The sequence below is a fragment of the Neoarius graeffei genome, chromosome 15, assembly GCF_027579695.1.
Source record: "Neoarius graeffei isolate fNeoGra1 chromosome 15, fNeoGra1.pri, whole genome shotgun sequence".
Lineage (NCBI taxonomy): Eukaryota > Metazoa > Chordata > Actinopteri > Siluriformes > Ariidae > Neoarius > Neoarius graeffei.
Window position 1 is genome coordinate 18,127,644 of NC_083583.1, and position 23,145 is coordinate 18,150,788.

The 23,145-nt window shown below is 42.5% G+C and overlaps 1 protein-coding gene across 1 annotated transcript in view; it reads left to right on the forward strand.

The window, feature by feature from the left end:
* LOC132898977 (uncharacterized) overlaps nucleotides 1–23,145 on the forward strand; it is a 146,264-nt gene that overhangs the window by 39,992 nt on the left and 83,127 nt on the right. Inside the window, exons 13-25 of the mRNA XM_060940639.1 lie at nucleotides 6,709–6,825; nucleotides 6,916–7,038; nucleotides 7,647–7,686; nucleotides 8,961–9,058; nucleotides 9,198–9,255; nucleotides 9,396–9,608; nucleotides 9,722–9,896; nucleotides 9,987–10,137; nucleotides 14,897–15,013; nucleotides 15,098–15,226; nucleotides 15,834–15,873; nucleotides 22,726–22,823; nucleotides 22,962–23,019. Coding sequence (XP_060796622.1) covers nucleotides 6,709–6,825; nucleotides 6,916–7,038; nucleotides 7,647–7,686; nucleotides 8,961–9,058; nucleotides 9,198–9,255; nucleotides 9,396–9,608; nucleotides 9,722–9,896; nucleotides 9,987–10,137; nucleotides 14,897–15,013; nucleotides 15,098–15,226; nucleotides 15,834–15,873; nucleotides 22,726–22,823; nucleotides 22,962–23,019 — 1,417 coding nt within the window. The remainder of the gene's footprint in view (nucleotides 1–6,708; nucleotides 6,826–6,915; nucleotides 7,039–7,646; nucleotides 7,687–8,960; nucleotides 9,059–9,197; nucleotides 9,256–9,395; nucleotides 9,609–9,721; nucleotides 9,897–9,986; nucleotides 10,138–14,896; nucleotides 15,014–15,097; nucleotides 15,227–15,833; nucleotides 15,874–22,725; nucleotides 22,824–22,961; nucleotides 23,020–23,145) is intronic.

Sequence of the window (23,145 nt, forward strand, 5' to 3'; positions counted from 1 at the left end):
CTTGATGGTAGTAGGCATGCTGAGATCTTGTCTTGGTCCATGGTTATTTCCTGGGCTCTGATCACGTAACTCAGGAAGAAGACTTGTGTCACATGAAATTTGCACTTATCAGCTTTGACAAACAAGTGGTTGCTTCCTAGTTTGGACAAAACTGCTTTGACATGGATTTCATGGCTTTTGATGTCTAGGAAGTAGATGAGAATGTCATCAATGTAAGCTATGACAAACCTCCTGAGCATGTCCCTTAGAACAGGGATTCTCAACCTTTTCTGCTTTGAGGCCCACCTAGTCATACTTGTAAGGAGTCAGGGTCCATTTAAAAAAGATCCCTAATTATTTTGGCTCATCTGTTCTATTAGAATCTAATAATCTATTGTAAAGTGTATTAATGCAATGCAACATCACTTCCTGTTACAGATGGGAGCCCAGGAATTAAATAAATGCAATAAAAGCAAACTGTTTTAATTGTAGGTATTGTATTAAAAACTGTATGGATGTGCCAGAAGCCAACATAAAACCACGCATGCAAGGCATTCTCAGTCAAAAGGGATTAATGATTCAAAAGTGGAGTCTGGTTGATTAACACAAGAAGTGATTTCCATGTTTGTGTACAGCAAACAAGGAAGTTATTAAAATCAAGAAATACATTAAAAAGAAGTGGATATAGAAACCACTCAATGGGATAGATCCTTTCATGCTAACAAAGAAGGATTTTTCCCATGAGTTGGAAAATTATCTATCCGTTGAGTTCCCTGACATCTCAAACTACCTGGTGCTGCAGACATCGTTTTACATGGACAAACAGATGAAAAACTGGAAGCGCATGGAGGCATACAACGTTTTATATGTGGCTGGGTTAAAGCTCTGGGGATCAGAACACTGCAAGATAGATGGTGGTAGATGGCTCTAAGTGCAGGAAGAGTATTTATTAGCAGGTGTGATATTTACAAAAGCAACACAGAAGGCAGAGTATTGAACCAGCATTATAAACATGGCAAAAAAACAAATGTGACAGTGATAATGCTTTGCAAAGTCTCTGTTAAAACAGCTTCCGTACCTGCACATGCTGACTGCGCTCAGGTGTTTCCCATAACGACTGGGTCCCAAGCATGTGCATAACATGCTCCATGAGTGCAAATGGCCGCTCGAGCTGTGCCAGGCTCAAGCATGCAAAGCCATGACAGTCAAGTGCTTGCCTGCTGTGCAACCACATCTTTTAGCTCACATGTATAATTGTCACCAAAATGCCTTCGTTTTCATTGATAACCCATTGCAAAGCATCACGAGCTGGCATGTGACCATAGCTTAATGAAGCAGATGTGACATCAGATGCAACCCAGCAATTGTACCCTACTACGAGTAAAAAATTAACTTCACCTTGAAAAAATGTTTCAAATTTTTTCTCAAACAATGGGCCACGACCCAGTGGTTGAGAAACACTGCCTTAGAGCACCATTTATCAAATATTGGAATATGCTTTGTGTGCAAGATAGTACATATGGCATGATGCAGTATTCATAGTATTCCAACCACTTCCCGTGGCAATGGTGCAGAACTCCAGAGCGTATTCAGCCACTTGCCTATTCCCCTGTTTGATGGTGAGCAGCTAATCACCTGCCTCCACACTCTCTGGGTGGTGTTTGAAGACCCAGTGAAACAGTTGCATAAAACGTTCATATGAGGCTGTAGGTCCACCGCCCTTCTCCCATACAGCAGCTGTCCACTTAAGTGTGTTTCCCGTGAGCATGTTGATAAACTGGGTGACATGTTGCTGATCAGTGGTCACAGTTTAGGCTGCAGTGTAGAGAGAGCATTTCAGTAGGAAGTCCCTGCAGTCAGCTACTTTCTCCAATTAGCCACTAGGTCGAGGGACAAGGGAATGAGCATTCACCACTAACGCAGGTTGTGCTAGGACAGTGTTTCTCAAACTTTCTTGAGCCATGGCACATATTTTATATTCGAAAAATCCCACGGCACACCACCAAACAAAAATGTCACAAAAAGTATATATAATGAAATATAATGATCATCTAGTCTCAATTTACTCACAATTTACTTACTCAGTGTGAAACCTGGGATGTTTAGTTGAACACAAAGCTGATATACTCGCAGGAATTGAAGAAAGACACACATGAAGATCTTCCTCAACAGCTCTGAGTCACTCTCTTTTTTTCAGTTTTTATAGCAGTCATATTTAAAAAGCCCAACTCGCATAGATAGGTTGTGGAAAATCACCTCTTTTGCTTTCTTCTGACCACTACTCATACTAGGACCTTCTTCTGGGTCAGAATTTTCTCCAGGACCCAGTTCAGATTGTGTAGTTTTTCGTTTCAAATATTTATCCATCGCTATCACCTCCAAAGCATGCATCTATCTATCCATCCATCCATTATCTGTAGCCGCTTATCCTGTTCTACAGGGTCACAGGAGCCTATTCCAGCTGACGATGGGTGAGAGGCAGGGTACACCCTGGACAAGTCGCAGGGCTGACAGAGAGACAAACAACCATTCACACTCGTGGTCAATTTAGAGCCACCAATTAGCCTAACCTGCATGTGTTTGGACTGTGGAGGAAATCGGAGCACCTGGAGGAAACCCACGTAGACACAGGGAGAACATGCAAACTCCACACAGAAAGGCCCTCACTGGCCGCTGGGCTTGAACCCAGAACCTTCTTGCTGTGAGGCGACAGTGCTAACCATTACACTACCATGCTGTCCCATCCAAAGCATTACTAATTCTATGTTTTGAATGGCAACAGGTAGATTCACAGGTTAATTAGCTACCTGCAGCCATCTAGTGGAAGAGTATTTAATTGTTCTGCCTGTCACTATACGTTGCTGGCAGAGACAAGACAAATTATTTGCAAAAAATAAAGAATAATTTTTGAACCAATTAAGCGAAATTGGATAATTTCCCACAGTACATCTGATCATCTCTCACAGCACACTAATGTGCCACGGCACAGTGGCTGAGAATCACTCTGCTAGGAGCCTTTTGGACACAGCTGTGATGAGTTGGGAGATGCGGGCATCCAACTTTGCGAGCCACTGCTGCTGCTCTCTGAGAAAACATCTCTGCATGGCTAATGCAGCCTGTCCTCACTCCTTTGCTGCATCCATGTTGTGGCAAAGTATACTGTCAGAAACACAGGCAAAAGTAGGATGAAATTGCAGAGAGCGCTTTATTGAAGACAGACTGGTGAACAAATGCAAATCGAGAAGCAGAATCAGAGTCAGTGGGCAAGCAGTGGTCATGTGATCAGCAAACAGGACAGTAGAGGGAAAGAAAAAAGGAATAATCAAAAATGCAAACAATAGTCAAAATCCAGAGTAGCAACATGATCAAAAGGCTTCATACACACAAACGCAATGGAACTGAGCAATACTTCGCACCGAGTGAATGTGAAGTGAGTCCTAGTATGCTGTGTGGTAATGAGGATGTAATGATAAACAGGTGTTTAGTATTTTGGAGATTTGGATCGGTGCGCAGTGGCCATGTTGGAAAATTGATCTGTATTCTGGTAGTTGGAGTTCTGAGCATTGGCTGACTGAACAGTCTGTCATGTTACTGAGAAACCTAAAAGAGTAAACTTGTCTGACCTGAAGACTTGGAAAACTGGAGACTCCATCTATAAATGTTCTTAAATGTTCTTTAAATGTCTCCTTACAAAAAGCTTCTCCATATCAGTGATTATATGTTGGTCTTGGGGATTTGTTTAATTATAGGCTTAGACAATGGAGATTGTTGGCCATACAGTACCTCTGAAAAAATAACTTTAGAATGTGTGGATTAATATTGTATTTTTTTTTTTTGCATTTATTGTATTGTATTTAGAGATTTATTCCAAACAGTAAAGAAGATATAAAAAAAACAACAAAAAATAAAAGTAAAAAATGCAATCATCAAAACATCTTCATAAACAAACAGAATAGCGTAGCCACAAGGCAATAACATACAACCCCAATTCCAAAAAAGTTGGGACAAAGTACAAATTGTAAATAAAAACAGAATGCAATAATTTACAAATCTCAAAAACTGATATTGTATTCACAATAGAACATAGACAACATATCAAATGTCGAAAGTGAGACATTTTGAAATTACATGCCAAATATTGGCTCATTTGAAATTTCATGACAGCAACACATCTCAAAAAAGTTGGGACAGGGGCAATAAGAGGCTGGAAAAGTTAAAGGTACAAAAAAGGAACAGCTGGAGGACCAAATTGCAACTCATTAGGTCAATTGGCAATAGGTCATTAACATGACTGGGTATAAAAAGAGCATCTTGGAGTGGCAGCGGCTCTCAGAAGTAAAGATGGGAAGATGATCACCAATCCCCCTAATTCTGCGCTGACAAATAGTGGAGCAATATCAGAAAGGAGTTCAACAGTGTAAAATTGCAAAGAGTTTGAACATATCATCATCTACAGTGCATAATATCATCAAAAGATTCAGAGAATCTGGAAGAATCTCTGTGCGTAAGGGTCAAGGCCGGAAAACCATACTGGGTGCCCGTGATCTTCGGGCCCTTAGACGGCACTGCATCACATACAGGCATGCTTCTGTATTGGAAATCACAAAATGGGCTCAGGAATATTTCCAGAGAACATTATCTGTGAACACAATTCACCGTGCCATCCGCTGTTGCCAGCTAAAACTCTATAGTTCAAAGAAGAAGCCGTATCTAAGCATGATCCAGAAGCGCAGACATCTTCTCTGGGCCAAGGCTCATTTAAAATGGACTGTGGCAAAGTGGAAAACTGTTCTGTGGTCAGACGAATCAAAATTTGAAGTTCTTTATAGAAATCAGGGACGCTGTGTCATTCGGACTAAAGAGGAGAAGGACGACCCAAGTTGTTATCAGTGCTCAGTTCAGAAGCCTGCATCTCTGATGGTATGGGGTTGCATTAGTGCGTGTGGCATGGGCAGCTTACACATCTGGAAAGACACCGTCAATGCTGAAAGGTATATCCAGGTTCTAGAGCAACATATGCTCCCATCCAGATGACGTCTCTTTCAGGAAAGACCTTGCATTTTCCAACATGACAATGCCAAACCACATACTGCATCAATTACAGCATCATGGCTGCGTAGAAGAAGGGTCCGGGTACTGAACTGGCCAGCCTGCAGTCCAGATCTTTCACCCATAGAAAACATTTGGCACATCATAAAATGGAAGATACGACAAAAAAGACCTAAGACAGTTGAGCAACTAGAATCCTACATTAGACAAGAATGGGTTAACATTCCTATCCCTAAACTTGAGCAACTTGTCTCCTCAGTCCCCAGACGTTTACAGACTGTTGTAAAGAGAAAAGGGGATGTCTCACAGTGGTAAACATGGCCTTGTCCCAACTTTTTTGAGATATGTTGTTGTCATGAAATTTAAAATCACCTAATTTTTCTCTTTAAATGATACATTTTCTCAGTTTAAACATTTGATATGTCATCTATGTTCTATTCTGAATAAAATATGGAATTTTGAAACTTCCACATCATTGCATTCCGTTTTTATTTACAATTTGTACTTTGTCCCAACTTTTTTGGAATCGGGGTTGTAATAATGTTCGGAAAGGATTAGGAAGAAGTAAATAACTTATCAAATCCTAACCCTCTATACCACCGTTAATCAAACGTCACTTTCCACCATAATAAACTATATATACAAAAGAAAACAAAATCAACAAAAAAAAGAAAACATACCAACATACCAAGACATACCAACATGGTATAATATCGACCAAATCAAATCATATATACAGATACTTATGTTATGCACACATACAATACATATATACAGTACATACATACACACATATACACATACCTGTAACTATAAATATCCATACGTACACAAACACCCATCTCATAATTATCCATGTTATGCTTATATATTAACACACACACACACACACATATATATATATATATATATATATATGCACAAAAAAACCTCACATTTTATTATATATATATATATATATATATATATATATATATATATATATATATACGTATGTACCCATACCCACATATATACACTTATATTATCAATAGCATGTTACTGGAATTCCTCCTCCCGATACCTCATAAAGATCTGTTCCTTATACCTTTTTTTGAACTGGTTTATAGTTGTACATTTCATGAGCTCCACATTCAAACTGTTCCATAGCTTTACTCCACAAATAGAAATACTGAACATTTTTGACGTTGTCCTAGCACTGCGAATTTTAAATTTCAATTTCCCCCTAAAATTATAGCCCCCCCTCGCTATCTGAGAACATTGTTTGGATATTCCTTGGTACTTTATAATTCCTTACTTTGTACATTATTAAGGCAGTTTTATATTCTATAATATCCCTGAATTTTAAACATTTTGAATTTAAGAATAGTGAATTAGTATGATCTCGGTAACCAGCACTATGAATTATTCTTATAGCTCTTTTTTGAAGTATAGTTCAAAATATGAACCTGTGATCTGAAATATAGCCAGCACTATCAAACATGACTCTAAACCTTCTGTTCAATCATCAGATAATTCAGCAGTGCTGTGGTATAATGATGAATATGTTTGTAGGAATAGCAGGAAGGAAAAGCTCTAATGATTACAACCACCAAAATAATGAAGACCTATCAGTACCAAGTGTTTATGTGAATAGAATCTGAAGTAAATAATATCTGTCTTTACTGTCTGATACTGTAGGTGCCTGATGATGATCTTCCTTTGGATGTTTTTGTCCCTACTGAACCATTTTCAAATGTCTCAGCGGATCAGTGCAAAGTTGGCATAGTGACATATCGCTTTGCCGATCAGTTTATGGTAACTGAAGTAAACCTTCATAATATCTTTAAGTGGCATGTATCTATGGTGTATATAAAACCTATATCCCCTTTCTCCATATCGTCACAGAATAATTCATACCTTGGGTTTGAGACCAAAGTCATTCGTGTTGAAACTGTGGAACGTGAGCTTAAGGACTTGCCCCGTCTACTTGTTATCAACTTTACAGTGAACAATAATGAAATGATACCCGTAAGTGATCATCGAGATATGTTTTTCAGATCATAGTTTTGACATCCTCACAATCTTGTACAGTCTTGTGACAGTTTCCTCCCTTCCAGAAAAGTCATGTGAACTTCACTGAGAATAATCAGTTAATTCACAGATTAAACTGACACACATGGTTTTGAGACTCTTCACATATCGTGCATCTGTTTATATTGTTCACATATGTAAATTATTAGTTTTGTCTTTACACAAGATTCATTGACTTTCACATGTGATTTTTACTCATGATTGTTTTCAGGTTATTTTTTCACATTGTGCATGTGTTTACATTTTCACATGTAATTTTTTTCACATCATTTCTTTACTTTCACATGTTACTTTTTTACAAATCGTTCATTTTTTGGCTTCATTTTTTTCAGATGTGAATTTTTTTCACATGATTAATTTATTGCCACATACGATCCTTATTGTTCACATGATGCAACAGGTGTTTATTTAAATTCACATGTATAATTTCAGAGCATAACAGATTGAAATGCACCTTCACATTTTATTCACAATCACATGTGGAAAAACCCAGAAAGGGTTATTTGATATTTTTGTTAATTCTGCTATTTTGTTTATTCTCCTAGGGAAACCAAACCCTGTCATGTCAGTTCTATGACGAAAATGGTATGTATGTTTTTGTAAAGTTGTGATTGGTGGTGCAATATTTATGAGAACCAGCAGTGATGAGAACCTGATTTCATAATAAACTTGTACAAATAGGGATGGATTAAAGTTGGAAGAACATGTACAATTGGGTACACAACTCTAAATTTCAGGTTAAATTCTAGCATTTTACACAAACTGAGGTGTGTAAATTGTTGATAATGATGATCGGTTGATTATAATGAAATAAAGAGTGCTTTATGTGCATCCATTAAGTTAATACACCTGACAAGTAAAGACGACTAAGATCACCTCATATACTGGGTGAAATACTTCACATTAAAAAAAAAAAAAAAAAATATATATATATATATATATGAGGCGGCACGGTGGTGTAGTGGTTAGCGCTGTCGCCTCACAGCAAGAAGGTCCTGGGTTCGAGCCCCGGGGCCGGCGAGGGCCTTTCTGTGCGGAGTTTGCATGTTCTCCCCGTGTCCGCGTGGGTTTCCTCCGGGTGCTCCGGTTTCCCCCACAGTCCAAAGACATGCAGGTTAGGTTAACTGGTGACTCTAAATTGACCGTAGGTGTGAATGTGAGTGTGAATGGTTGTCTGTGTCTATGTGTCAGCCCTGTGATGACCTGGCGACTTGTCCAGGGTGTACACGGCCTTTCGCCCGTAGTCAGCTGGGATAGGCTCCAGCTTGCCTGCGACCCTGTAGAAGGATAAAGCGGCTAGAGATAATGAGAAATGAATAATAATAATGTCAGGAAATGAGTACATAGAATTTTAGGATTAACTTATTCAGCATTTAATAAATAAAGTTATTTGTTTCTTCATTCTTCTTACTAACTATTTAATTTATTTTATTTGTTTGTTTATTTTGTTAATTGATTGGCTAATTAATAACAATAAATTCCAAGAAATTTTTCTTAATGAAATAAACATAAAATTAAACTTTATATGCCTGCACTATCCAGTAATCCTAAATGAAAAAGATATGTCAGCAAAGGCTTTTTTAAAGGATGTAATGAACATTCATTTTTCTTGACACATTTACAAGGGAAGTAGAAAACAATATTAATTCATATTACATGGTTCTTAGAGTGACTCATGGCACCTCAGGAATATCACAGAAACCCAAATGACTCGACTCATATCCATCTTTTGAAAACTGCTTTTCAAAAGTTTACAGCATTCATTTCAATCATCATCTTCTCATGTGTGCACATAGGGTCTGACCTTTGGCAACTCTTAGGTTTAAACTAATAATAGATTTTTATTTGGTCCTGATTAGAGCACAAGTGGAAAAACACAGGGTCTTACACCAACTTTAATAGCCGCAACATTGTAACGTGCTCATATGATCATATGACCCCCTTCGCTGTACTTCTGGTAAGTACTGAGTTAGTATCAAAAAATCAAGTGAGTAAACTATTTGTGCAGTAGTTTTGCTAAAAAAAAATGTATTCTCTGTCTGCTTGTTTCTGCTTTTGTCTGTGGACTTCTCTCTCTCTCTCTCGCTCTCTCTCAGGTTTACATGCCACCACCTAATCAGCAGCCAAAAAACCTGTCCTGTATTAATGACTCAGGTTGAAGACTTTTTTCCTTTTTCTCAGCACTCACCACACACTCATCGATGTTTGTTTGTTTGTTTGTTTGTTTGTTTGTTCTACAGTGTTAACCAGTGGAAAATAGCTTACTGGTTTCTTTGTTTCTTCTTTCTATGCAGCTAAAAGGACTGAGAACTTTTTCTTCTACAACAGCACCGAATTGGAAATTGCAGAAAACCTTACTACATTACACTGCAACTGGGGGGCATCCCAGTGTTATGCAGAGTGCACCTCTGTCAATCTCACCACAAATATAACGGGTGTAAACAACATCAGTGTGGTAGAAAATCATTCAATCCCAACTCAAAACAAAATTTTTGTCTTCAATATAAGTAAGCCACAATTTGAATTTTCCTGAATGATTTGAAAGCAATTTCTTCGTTTTGATAAATTATTAATATAGATTTTTCTGTTTTCTGTCTTCTTTTTGATCATTAATCTTTAGGTGAGCAAGAGATCAAATGTAATGTAACAAAGTGTGATTTGGAGGAAATGAGTGGATTGATAAGTAATTCATCCAAATCTAGTGACCTGAAAGACTTAAAAAGATTAAGACAAATTAAAAAAATGTGCAATAAATTGTTTGCTACTGACAGTAACTTTAAAAGAATGTACATCAGGTAAGCAAACTAACATTTGAATACACTGTTCAGATCAGAAAGAGTCCATAAAGTTAGACTGAAAGATATGTCAATGTCTGTGCAACACAGGGCTGAGAAGAAGTACATCCACTCCCTCATCACCTTACCGTTTAATGAAACAACCAAGAACTATGACCTAGAGGAATTTAACATGACTGTAGTTAATATGTGTAGGATGACCACCACAGTTCCTAGGCTTGTAGAAATCTCTGCTCCAAAGGTAAAACTCACCTCAAATGTATTAATACCACAGGAATAAAACATTTAGGAGTGTGACGTTATAGGAAATTGTTTTATTCCTCTTATAACATGACAAGTGGTAACTATTGCAAACAGTACTATTTTTAATATATTAAAGATTACCAAGATATATGTTTTAGCTATTCAGAGTTATATTTATGGATGTCAAATTTCCAATTACCAAGTTTATATACCAGCTACAAAAACACTCATTCCCTCACCAGGCTCTGTTTTTTCTTTCTCCTGAGGTTAATAAGATGAAAATTATGCAGTCTGTGTCAGAAACACAGGCGACAGTAGGATGAAATTGCAGACAGGCTGGTGAACAAATCCAAATTAAGAGGCAGAATCAGAATGAGTGAGCGAGCACTGGTCATGCGATCAGCAAACAGGACAGTAGAGGCAAAAACACAAGGCATAATCTAAAATAAAATCAGTAGTTAAAATCCAAAGTAGCAACACAATTAATGGCTTCATAGACACAGATGCAATGGAACTGAGCCATACTTCATATTGATTGAATGTGAAGTGTGTCCCTTATATGCTGTGTGGTAATGAGGCTGTAACGAGAAACAGATGTTTCACATTTGGAGATTTGGCTCGGTGTGTGGCGGCCATGTTGAAAGATTGCTGTGCATTCTTACAATTGGAGTTCTGAACATTAGCTGCATTTGTACCATTCAGCAACTGCAGGCACGTTAGTAGTGGAGTCATCCCAGGGGAACAGTGGAGGTTGATACCCCAGCATGCACTGGAAGGTGGTGAGTTGTGTGGCTGCATGTCAGACAGACCTCTGAGCATACTCAGCCCATGATAGGAATTGGACCCAATCTTGTAGGTTCGTGGTGCAAAACATCCAGAGGAAACACAATTTATTGATTCACCCTCTTCACTTGGCCATTGGACTGAGAGTGGTAGCATGACATTAGACTCATGGATACTCCCAGTTTGTCCATGAACTTTGCCTAGAGACGTGATGAGAATTGCAACCCTTGATCACTGATGATATCCTCCAGGATACCAAAGTCCTGGAATACATGGCTGAAGAGGAGTTCAGCTGTTTCATTGGGCTGTGGGGAGACCAGGTAATGGAATGAGTCATAGGAATTTCGACAATTGATCAATAATGACCAGAATGACAGTGTTGTTTTGAGATTTAGGGAGGTACATGATGAAGTCAATGACGAGGTGGGACCATGGATGTTGGGGTGTGTGTAGCAGCATGATTTTGCCCACAGGTGGTGGCTGGGTTACCTTAGCTTGTGCACACACAGATCAAGATGAAATGAACTAATTTATGTTTGTGAGCATGTTGGGACAGCAATACTTCACTTTGATAAGTGTGATAAGTGTGTTGGCTGCCCAGGTGGCCAGTGGCAGGAGAGGAGTGTGCCCAGGTGATCAGCCATCCATGCAGCTGTAGGGGCACATACTTATGATTAAAAGGGCAGCTTTCTGGAAGTGGGTGACGTGTGGTTTGGGTGAGCTCATGGTCTAAGTTCCAGGTAAGGGAGTTTATGAAACAGGCGGTGGGTATTATGGGTTCAGATTCCTTATTTGGAACTGGAGGAGGAAAAATTGGGGAAATGCATCTGCTTTGATATCTTAAGAGCCAGATTGGAAAGCAATGGTGAAGTGAAAGCATGTAAAAACAAACCAGAGGCCAGCGAGCTTCTCAAAGGTTCAGTCTTTTAGCTGTCTTGAGGTATTCCAGGTATTTATGGTCAGTAAAGATGGTAAATGGGTGAGTCACCCCCTCCAGCCAGTGCCTCCACTCCTCTAGTGCCAACTTGATGGCTAACAGTTCTTGGTTCCCAGTGTTGTAATTTTGTTCAGTGGGTGTGAGTTTCCTTGAGAAGGAAGCCACTGGGTGAAGTTTGGGCCATTCACTGGAGCATTGGGATAAGACTCATCCTATGTCCATTTTAGAGGCATCCACCTCGACAATGAAGGGTTTGGTGGGGTCTGGGTGTTTGAGGATGGTGCTGTGGGGAAGGCTGCTTTCAGCTTATCAAAAGCTTTCTTCAGCCTCTGAGTTCCACTTGAGGTGCTTGGGCCCCTTTTTAAGCAGGGCTGGGGGGGGGGGGAAGGTCACAATCGAGTTGAACCCCCTTGTGACTCTTCTATAAAAATCGGCAAAGCCCAGGAAACGTTGGTGCTCCTTGATGGTAGTAGGCATGCTGAGATCTTGTCTTGGTCCATGGTGATTCCCTGGGCTCTGATCACATAGCTCAGGAAGAAGACTTGTGTCACATGAAATTCACACTTGTCAGCTTTGACAAACTAGTGGTTGCTTCGTAGTTTGGACAAAACTGCTTTGACGTGGGTTTCATGGCTTTTGATGTCGAGGATGTAGATGAGAATGTCATCAATGTAGGCTATGACAAACCTCCCGAGCATCTCCCTTAGAACAGGGGTTCTCAACCTTTTCTGCTTTGAGACCCACCTATTCATACTTGCAAGGAGTCAGGGCCCATTAAAAAAGATCCCTAATTATTTTTGGCTCATCTGTTCTATTAGAATCTAATAATCTATTGTAAAGTGCATTAATGTAATGCAACATCACTCCCTGTTACAGATGGGAGCCCAGGAATTAAATAAATGCAATAAAAACAAACTGTTTTTAATTGTAGGTATTGTATTTAAAACTGCATGGATGTGACAGAAGCCAACATAAAACCATGCATGCAAGGCATTCTCAGTCAAAAGGGATTAATGATCCAAAAGTGGAGTCAGTTGATTAACACAAGAACTGGTTGCCATGTTTGTGTACAGCAAACAAGCAAGTTATTAAAATCAAGAAGTACACTCAAAAGAAGTAGATATAGAATCCACTCAATGGGATAGATCCTTACATGCTAACAAAGAAGGATTTCTCCTATGAGTTGGAAAATTATCTATCCGTTGAGTTCCCTGACATCTCAAACTACTTGGTGCTGCAGACATCATTTTACATGGACAAACAGATGAAAAACTGGAAGAGCATTGAGGCGTACAACTTTTTATATGTGGCTGGATTAAAGCTCTGGGGATCAGAACACTGCAAGATAGATGGTGGTAGACGGATCTAAGTGTAGGAAGAGTATTTATTAGCAGGCATGATAGTTACAAAAGCAAAACAGAAATCAGAGTATTTAAACAGCATTATAAACATGGCGAAAAACAAATGTGACAGTGATAATGCTTCGCAAAGGCTCTGTGAAAACAGCTTCCATCTCTGCATGTGCTGATTGCACTCAGGTGTTTCCCATAACGACTGGGTCCCAAGCGTGTGCATAACACACTCCGTGAGTGCGTGTGGCCACTCGACCCATGGCAATGGTGCAGAACTCCAGAGCATATTCAGCCACTCGCCTATTCCCCTGTTTGATGGTGAGCAACTAATCACCTGCCTCCACACCCTCTGGGTGGTGTTTGAAGACCCAGTGAAATAGTTCCATAAAACATTCATATGAGGCCGTAGGTCTGCCGCCCTTCTCCCATACAGCAGCTGCCCACTTAAGTGTGTTTCCCGTGAGCATGTTGATAAACTGGGTGACATGTTGCTGATCAGTGGTCGCAGTTTGGGCTGCAGTGTAGAGAGAGCATTACAGTTAGCTACATTCCCCAATAAGTCACTCGGTCGAGGGACGAGGGAATGAGCATTCACCACTAACGCAGGTTGCACTAGGAGCCTTTTGGACACAGCTGTGATGAGTTGGGAGATGCGGGCATCCATCTTTGCGAGCCACAGCTGCTGCTCTCCGAGAAAGCATCCCTGTATGGCTAATGCAGCCTGTCCTCACTCCTTTGCTGCATCCATGTTGTGGATACTGCATACTGTATACAAAGTATACTGTCAGAAACACAGGCAACAGTCAGATGAAATTGCAGAGAGAGCTTTATTGAAGACAGACTGGTGAACAAATGCAAATCGAGAAGCAGAAGCAGAATTAGTGGACAAGCAGTGGTCATGTGATCAGCAAACAGGACAGTAGAGGGGAAAAAAAGGAATAATTCAAAATACAAACAGTAGTCAAAATCCAGAGTAGCAACACGATCAAAAGGCTTCATACACACAGACGCAATGGAACTGAGCGATACTTCGCACTGAGTGAACGTGAAGTGAGTCCTAGTATGCTGTGTGGTAATGAGGGTGGATTGAGAAACTGGTGTTTAGTATTTTGGAGATTTGGATCAGTGCGCAGCAGCCATGTTGCAAAATTGCTCTGCATTCTGCATTCTGGTAGTTGGAGTTCTGAGCATCGGCTGACTGGACAGTCTGTCATGTTATTGAAAAACCTGAAAGAGTAAACTCCTCTGACCTGAAGACTTGGAAAACTGGAGACTCCATCTATACATGTTATTTAAATGTTCTTTAAATGTCTCCTTTCAGAAAGCTTCACCATATCAATGATTATATGTTGGTCTTGGGGATTTGTTTAATAATAGGCTTAGACAATGGAGCTTGTCTGCCATACAGTACCTCTGAAAAAAATAACTTTAGAATGTGTGGATTAATATAAACCTGTGATCTGAAATATAGCCAGCACTATCGAACATGACTCTAAACCTTCTGTTCAGTCATCAGATAATTCAACAGTTCTGTGGAATAATGACTAATATTTTTGTAGGAATAGCAGGAAGGAAAAGATCTAACAATTACAACCACCAAATTAATGAAGACCTATCAGTACCAAGTGTTTATGTGAATAGAATCTGAGGTAAATAATATCCGTCTTTACTGTCTAATACTGTAGGTGCCTGATGATGATCTTCCTTTGGATGTTTTTGTCCCGACTGAACCATTTTCAAATGTCTCAGAGGAGCAGTGCAAAGTTGGCATAGTGACATATCGCTTTGCCGAACAGTTTATGGTAACTGAAGTAAACCATTATAATATATTTAAGTGTCATGTATCTATGGTGTATATAAAACTTATATCCCCTTTCTCCATATAGTCACAGAATAATTCATACCTGGGGTTTGAGATCAAAGTCATTCGTGTTGAAACTGTGGAACGTGAGCTTAAGAACTTGCCCTGTCTACTTGTTATCAACTTTACAGTGAACAATAGGGAAATGATACCCGTAAGTGATCATCAAGATATCTTTTTCAGATCATAGTTTTGACATCCACAAGATCTTGTACAGTCTTCTGACACTTTCTTCCCTTCCAGAAAAGTCATGTGAATTTCACTGAGAATAATCAAATAATTCACAGATTAAACTGAGACACATGGTTTTGAGACTCTTCACATATCGTGCATCTGTTTATATTGTTCACATATGTAAATTATTAGTTTTGTCTTTACACAAGATTCATTGACTTTCACATGTGATTTTTACTCATGATTGTTTTCAGGTTATTTTTTCACATGTTGTGCATGTGTTTACATTTTCACATGTAATTTTTTTCACAATTTCTTTACTTTCACATGTTACTTTTTCACATATCGTTCATTTGGTTTTATTTTTTCTGATGTGAATTTTTTTTCACATGATTAATTTATTGTCACAAACGATCCTTATTGTTCACATGATGCAACAGGTGTTTATTTGAATTCATATGTACAATTTCAGAGCATAACAGGTTAAAATGCACCTTCACACTTTATTCACATAATCACATGTGGAAAAACTCAGAAAGGGTTATTTGATATTTTTGTTAATTCTGCTCTTTTATTTATTCTCCTAGAAAAACCAAACCCTGTCATGTCAGTTCTGTGATGAAAACGGTACGTATGTGTGGCAGTTCGTAAGAGTGGGACGAGCACAGAAAGACGGCAGGCCAGAATTCAAGTTCCAGAACTCGTTTATTTAGCACTTTTCAGTTCTAAATCAACTCTCCCAGCCACGCACGCGCACACACACACACACACACACACACAAAAGTCGTCTGGTTGGGGAGAGAGCTCCCCTCTGCTCTCGCTCTCTCCTTAAATAGGGCGCGGTCACTGGGGAAGACACACAAACACACGTTAATCGACCTCAGGTGTAGTGATTCTGCCACTCACCTTCCCTGACTCCGCCCTCTGGTCACAGACCGACGCTTGACCACGCCCCCGCTGCCACATACCTCCACCACCCGACTCAGGCCAGGCGGCCGTCCGGCCTGAAGCTGACCCCCCCGACGGGAAAGGAAGTCTGCCATGACCATCTGCGCCCCTGGCCTGTGGATCACCTTGAAGTTAAAGGGTCGGAGTGCCAGATACCAACGGGTGATCCACACGTTGGCATCCTTCATTCGGTGGAACCACTGGAGGGGCACATGGTCCGAACAGAGGGTGAAAGGGCGTCCCAGCAGGTAGTAGCGGAGGGCCACCCACTTGATTACGAGGCACTCCTTTTCAATGGTGCTGTAGCGCCCGTCACGTACCGACAGCTTTCTGCTGATGTACAGCACTGGACGGTCCTCCATCTCCTGGGACAAAATGGCCCCCAGCCCTCTGTCTGACGCATCTGTCTGTAACATAAAGGGGAGAGAAAAGTCAGGGGAGTGTAACAGTGGCCCCCCACACAGTGCAGCCTTCACCTCAGAGAAAGCCCGCTGGCATTGCTCTGTCCACTGGACCGGATCTGGTGCCCCCTTTTTAGTCAGATCAGTCAGCGGGCTGGTGACGTCCGAATAATTAGGTATAAACCTACGATAGTAGCCAGCCAGCCCCAGGAACTGTCTCACCCCCTTTTTGGTCTTGGGCCTCGGGCAGGCCGCAATTGCTGCAATTGCTGCTGTCTTGTTAATTTGGGGACGCACCTGCCTATTGCCCAAGTGGAAGCCCAGATACTGTACTTCCACCCGCCCAATCGCACACTTCTTCGGGTTGGCTGTGAGACCCGCCCGCCTCAGCGACTTAAGGATGGCCCTCAGGTTTTGTAGGTGCCGCGGCCAGTCATTAATATAAATAATGATGTCATCAAGGTACGCAGCCGCATAGATGGTGTGGGGGCAGAGGACCCTATCCATCAGCCACTGGAACATAGCGGGTGCCCCAAACAGCCCAAAAGGAAGTGTGACAAACTGGTGTAAGCTGAACGTGTGGAAAAGGTCATTTTTTTTCTCGGGATAATGGAGTCAAGGGGATTTGCCAATAACCCTTTTTCAAATCCAGTGTCGAGTAAAAGCGAGCCGTGCCTAGTTGATCGAGCAACTCATCAATACGAGGCATTGGGTACGCGTCGAATTTAGACACCGCGTTGACTTTTCTATAGTCTACACAGAACCGGACTGACCCGTCGGCCTTGGGTACCAAGACCACCGGGCTGCTCCAGTCACTGTGGGACTCCTCAACGATGCCCATTTCGAGCATGGCCTCGAGTTCTTCCCGAACCACTTTTTTCTTGTGTTTGGGTAGCCTGTAAGGGCGGCTATGCACTACCACCCCTGGGGGCGTCTCAATGTGGTGCTCTATGAGGTCGGCGCGGCCGGGCAGGGGCGAGAACACGTCTGAAAACTCGGTCTGCAACCGGGCAATCTCCGCAAGTTGGGTCGGGGACAGGTGGTCTCCACAGGGGACCGGGGAGGTACACGATGCCAATGCTCCCTTTTGAATCTCTGGCCCCAGCTCCGCCTTCTCCAGAACCACTGACACCAACCCAATGGGGACCTCCTCGTTCCAGAGTTTGAGCAGATTGAGGTGGTAAATCTGTAGCATCCCACCCCTGTCCATTCACCTCACCTCGTAGTCGACATCCCTGATTCGCTGTCTGACCTCAAAGGGTCCTTGCCACTTGGCGATCAATTTGGAGCTCGATGTGGGCAACAGTACGAGTACTTTATCTCCTGGTGCGAACTCCCTAAGGCGCGTACCCCTGTCGTACAGGCGTGTTTGCTGTTCTTGGGCCTGCCGCAAATTCTCCTGGGTTAGGTGTGTGAGTGTGTGGAGTTTTGCGCACAGGTCAATGATGTATTGAATTTCATTTTTACTTGGTGAAGGTCCCTCCTCCCAATTTTCTTGCAGCACATCTAGAATGCCGCGCGGCTTGCACCCATATAACAGTTAGAACGGGGAGAACCCCGTGGAGGCTTGGGGGACCTCTCGCACTGCAAATAACAAGGGTTCGAGCCATTTATCTCAATTATGTGTGTCCTCACTTATGAATTTTTTAATTATGTTTTTGAGGGTGTGATTGAACCATTCAACTAAACCATCCATTTGTGGGTGATACACGCTGGTGCGGATCGGCTTAATACCTAATAACCCATACAGTTTGTTCAGTGTACGTGACATAAACGAGGTGCCTTGGTCAGTCAGAATCTCTTTCGGGATTCCAACTCGGGAGATGACGCTGAAGAGCGCTTCCGCAATACTGCATGCTGAGATATTGCGAAGAGGCACTGCTTCCGGGTATCACATTGCATAGTCCACCAGAACTAAAATAAAGCGGTATCCTCGTGTTGACTGATCTAATGGCCCGACGAGATCCATCCCAATTCTTTCGAACGGGGTCTCGATTAACGGTAGAGGGTGCAAAGGCGCTTTTGGAATGGCCGCTGGATTTACTAACTGGCATTTGCGGCACGCCGTACACCACCTACGGACATCACCACAAATCCCTGGCCAATAGAACCGGGCCATTAGTCGGGCTAGTGTTCTATCCTGCCCTAAGTGTCCAGCCATGGGATTAAAGTGAGCCGCCTGGAATAGCAATTCCCGGCGGCTCATTGGAATCAAAAGCTGTGTGACTTGTTCTTTAGTCTGAGTGTCCTGCGTCACTTGGTATAAGCTATCCTTCATAATAGAAAAATAGGGGAAGGATGGGGTGGCGTTTGGCTGGAATGTTTGACCATCGATTACTCTCACTTGGTCAAACACATGTCGCAGAGTCGCATCTCGCGATTGCTCTAACGGAAAATCTGCGAGGGATTCCCCGAGAGAGGGAGGAGGAGCCTGCGGCTCCTCACTCTGACGCGGAGATGACGTAGACGGCTCTGTGACAGCTGCTCCCGCCAATGCAACACCGGGACCTCCCCCTGCTGAACTACGGCAGGACCCACGCTTCACTAAATGGCTCATTAACTCCCCGAATCCCGGCCAATCCGTCCCCAAAATTATCGAGTGGGTGAGGTGAGGATTAACCGCCGCCTTTACTCTAAATTTATCCACTCTTAAAAAAATGTGGACCGACACTAAAGGGTAGCTGTGAACATCCCCGTGCACACACAACACCTTCACCCCCTGTGCTTCCCCCCAATGCCTCGTCTTGCACCAGTCTTTGGTGAATTGAGGTCTGATTACAGCCAGAGTCCACCAACGCCTGATATGTATCCCCTTGGATACTCAACGGTATGCGATACACTCCTGTGTATCGAGGGCGGCTCCTGGCGCGTCGGGGATCCGAACCACCGCGCCCACTTCCATTACCAAGCACTGCTGTTGGAGGTGGCCCGGCTCCCCGCAGCACCAGCAAACCGGCCCGGGCTTCCTCTCTGCACTGGCGCTCTGGGGCTCACTCACCTGGGAGGGGGAAGAGACAGACACAGAAGGGAAAAACGGGAGGGCACCGCGGGTGCGACAGGCTGGCTGGGATGGGGACGGCCCCCGCCTCCGCAGTAGGGGAACGGGACAAGGACGAGACACAGGAGGGGAGAGGGAGAGAGAGAGAGAGAGGCGAGGGAAGAAGAGGTTGTCCGCTGTCCTGCCATCGGAACAGCCACCAAATGGTCCTCCGCCAACTCGATGGCCTGATCCAGCAACGCCGAGCGGTGGCACTGGACCCACTCCGTGGTCCCCTCAGGTAGGCTGGCAATGAATTGCTCCAGCACCACCTGATTGATGATTCCCTCGGCGTCGCGGTTGTTGTCCCTCGACCACCACCAGCAGGCATCCCGGAGCTGCTGGCAAAACGCGAACGGCCGGCCGACTTCCTCCAGACACAGATCGCGGAAGCCCTGTTGCTGCTGTTCGGGGGTGTGCCCCACCCGCTGGAGGACGGCCTGGCGAAGGTCCACGTAGGCCAGCCAGCGGTCGGCAGGGAGCTGTAGCACGGCCAGCTGCGCCTCGCCCGTTAGCAGGGGGAGGAGGCGCGCCATGCGCTGTTCCACCGGCCAGCCCGAGGCCTCTGCTGCCTTCTCGAAGAGCGTGAGGAAGGCCTCGGGGTCGTCATGCAGGCCCATCTTAGTTAGGGTGAGGGGAGAAGGGCCTGCGGCGGTGGAGGTTGTGGACCCCGCCGACGCGAGGAGTTGCCGGAATGCCTGTCGATCTTCCTGCTGCACCAACACCAGGGCCTCGAACCGGTGCTCTTGCTCCTTCTGGAGGGTGATTAGCGCCTGGTGCTGGCTCTGCTGGGCCGTGGCGATGGCGTGGACCAGGTCTGCGAAGGGGGAGGACTCCATGGGGCTGTTCTTTTCCTGTGCTCGGTCCCAGGTTTCAGCACCACTGTGGCAGTTTGTAAGAGTGGGAGGAGCACAGAAAGACGGCAGGCCAGAATTCAAGTTCCAAAACTCGTTTATTTAGCACTTTTCAGTTCTAAATCAACTCTCCCAGCCATGCACATGCGCGCGCACACACACACACACACACACACACAAGTCGTCTGGTTGGGGAGAGAGCTCCCCTCTGCTCTCGCTCTCTCCTTAAATAGGGCGTGGTCACTGGGGAAGACACACAAACACACGTTAATCGACCTCAGGTGTAGTGATTCTGCCACTCACCTTCCCTGACTCCGCCCTCCGGTCACAGACCAATGCTTGACCACGCCCCCGCTGCCACAGTATGTTTTTGTAAAGTGAAGAGTTTTGTGATTGGTGGTGCAATATTTTTGAGAACCAACAGTGATGAGAACCTGATTTCATAATAAACTTGTACACATGGGGTTGGATTAAAGTTGGAAGAACATGGACAATTGGGTACACAACTCTAAATCTCAGGTTAAATTCTAGCATTTTACAAAAAATGAGGTGTGTAAATTGTTGATAATGATGATCGGTTGATTATTATGAAATAAATAGTGCTTTATGTGCATCCATCAAGTTAATACACCTGACAAGTAAAGACGACTAAGATCACCTCATATACTGGATGAAATACTTAAAAAAAAAATGCTGTAAATGCAGACTGTGAGAGAGATTCCTGACAATGGAGGTTAATGCTAACTCCTCAAAAAAAGTCCACCTAGATTTCTGGGAGGTTAAAATGAAAATATACATTTAATTCTCGGTTAAAATAAAATCCATCATGCGTTGAAGAAGCCTTTATTTCACACACATGCATTACAGCACATTGAAATTCTTTCCTTCTCATATTGTTAGGATGCTGAGTACAGGGTCAGCTATGATATGGAACCCATTAGGCAGATAGCGTTAAGGGCCTTGCTCAAGGGCCCAACAGCAGCAGCTTGTCTGTGTTTGAACTCATGGCCTTCTGATCAATGACCTAGAGAATTAACTGTTGTGTATAAGTGAGCCATCACCAGTTCTGCATACACACTTTGGCAAGGCTTTTCCAACCTTTAAAAGGACTAGAACCCTAGTTATCAGTAAAACATTGCAGTCACATTTCAAATGGTTCATTGGATATTCCATGCTCTATATCCATTCTGTATAATAATGAAGCAAAACACATTAAGCTGTTAAATTCCCTGGACCCTATATTACTACTACTACTGCAAATAATAATAATAATAATAATAATAATAATAATAATAATAATAATAATAATAATAATGTCAGGAAATAAGTACATAGAATTTTAGGATTAACTTATTAAGCATTTAATAAATAAAGTTATTTGTTTCTTCATTCTTCTTACTATCTATTTAATTTATTTTATTTGTTTGTCTATTTTGTTAATTATTTGGCTAATTAATAACAATAAATTCCAAGAAATTTTTCATAATGAAATAAACATAAAATTAAACTTTATATGCCTGCACCTTCCAGTAATCCTAAATGAAAAAGATATTGTCAGCAAATGCTTTTTTAAAGGATGTAATGAACATTCGTTTTTCTTGCCACATTTACAAGTGAAGTAGAAAACAATCTCATCTCATCTCATTATCTCTAGCCGCTTTATCCTGTTCTACAGGGTAGCAGGCAAGCTGGAGCCTATCCCAGCTGACTACAGGCGAAAGGCGGGGTACACCCTGGACAAGTCGCCAGGTCATCACAGGGCTGACACATAGACACAGACAACCATTCACACTCACATTCACACCTACGGTTAATTTAGAGTCACCAGTTAACCTAACCTGCATGTCTTTGGACTGTGGGGGAAACCGGAGCACCCAGAGGAAACCCACGCGGACACGGGGAGAACATGCAAACTCCGCACAGAAAGGCCCTCGCCGGCCACGTGGCTCGAACCCGGACCTTCTTGCTGTGAGGCGACAGCGCTAACCACTATACCACCGTGCCACCCCGTAGAAAACAATATTAATTCATATTACATGGTTCTCAGAGTGACTCATGGCACCTCAGGAATATCACAGAAACCCAAATGACTCGATTCATATCCATCTTTTGAAAACTGCTTTTCAAAAGTTTACAGCATTCATTTTGATCATCTTCTTCTCGTGTGTGTACATAGGGTCTGACCTTTGGCAACTCTTAGGTTTAAACTAATAATAGATTTTTATTTGGTCCTGATTAGAGCACAAGTGGAAAAACACAGGGTCTTACACCAACTTTAATAGCCACAACATTGTAACGTGCTCATATGATCATATGACCCCCTTCGCTGTACTTCTGGTAAGTACTGAGTTAGTATCAAAAAATCAAGTGAGTAAACTATTTGTGCAGTAGTTTTGCTAAAAAATATTTATTCTCTGTCTGCTTGTTTCTGCTTTTGTCTGTGGACTTCTCTCTCTCTCTCTTGCTCTCTCTCAGGTTTACATGCCACCACCTAATCAGCAGCCAAAAAACCTGTCCTGTGTTAATGACTCAGGTTGAAGACTTTTTTCCTTTTTCTCAGCACTCACCACACGCTCATCGATGTTTGTTTGTTTGTTTGTTTGTTCGTTCTACAGTGTTAACCAGTGGAAAATAGCTTACTGGTTTCTTTGTTTCTTCT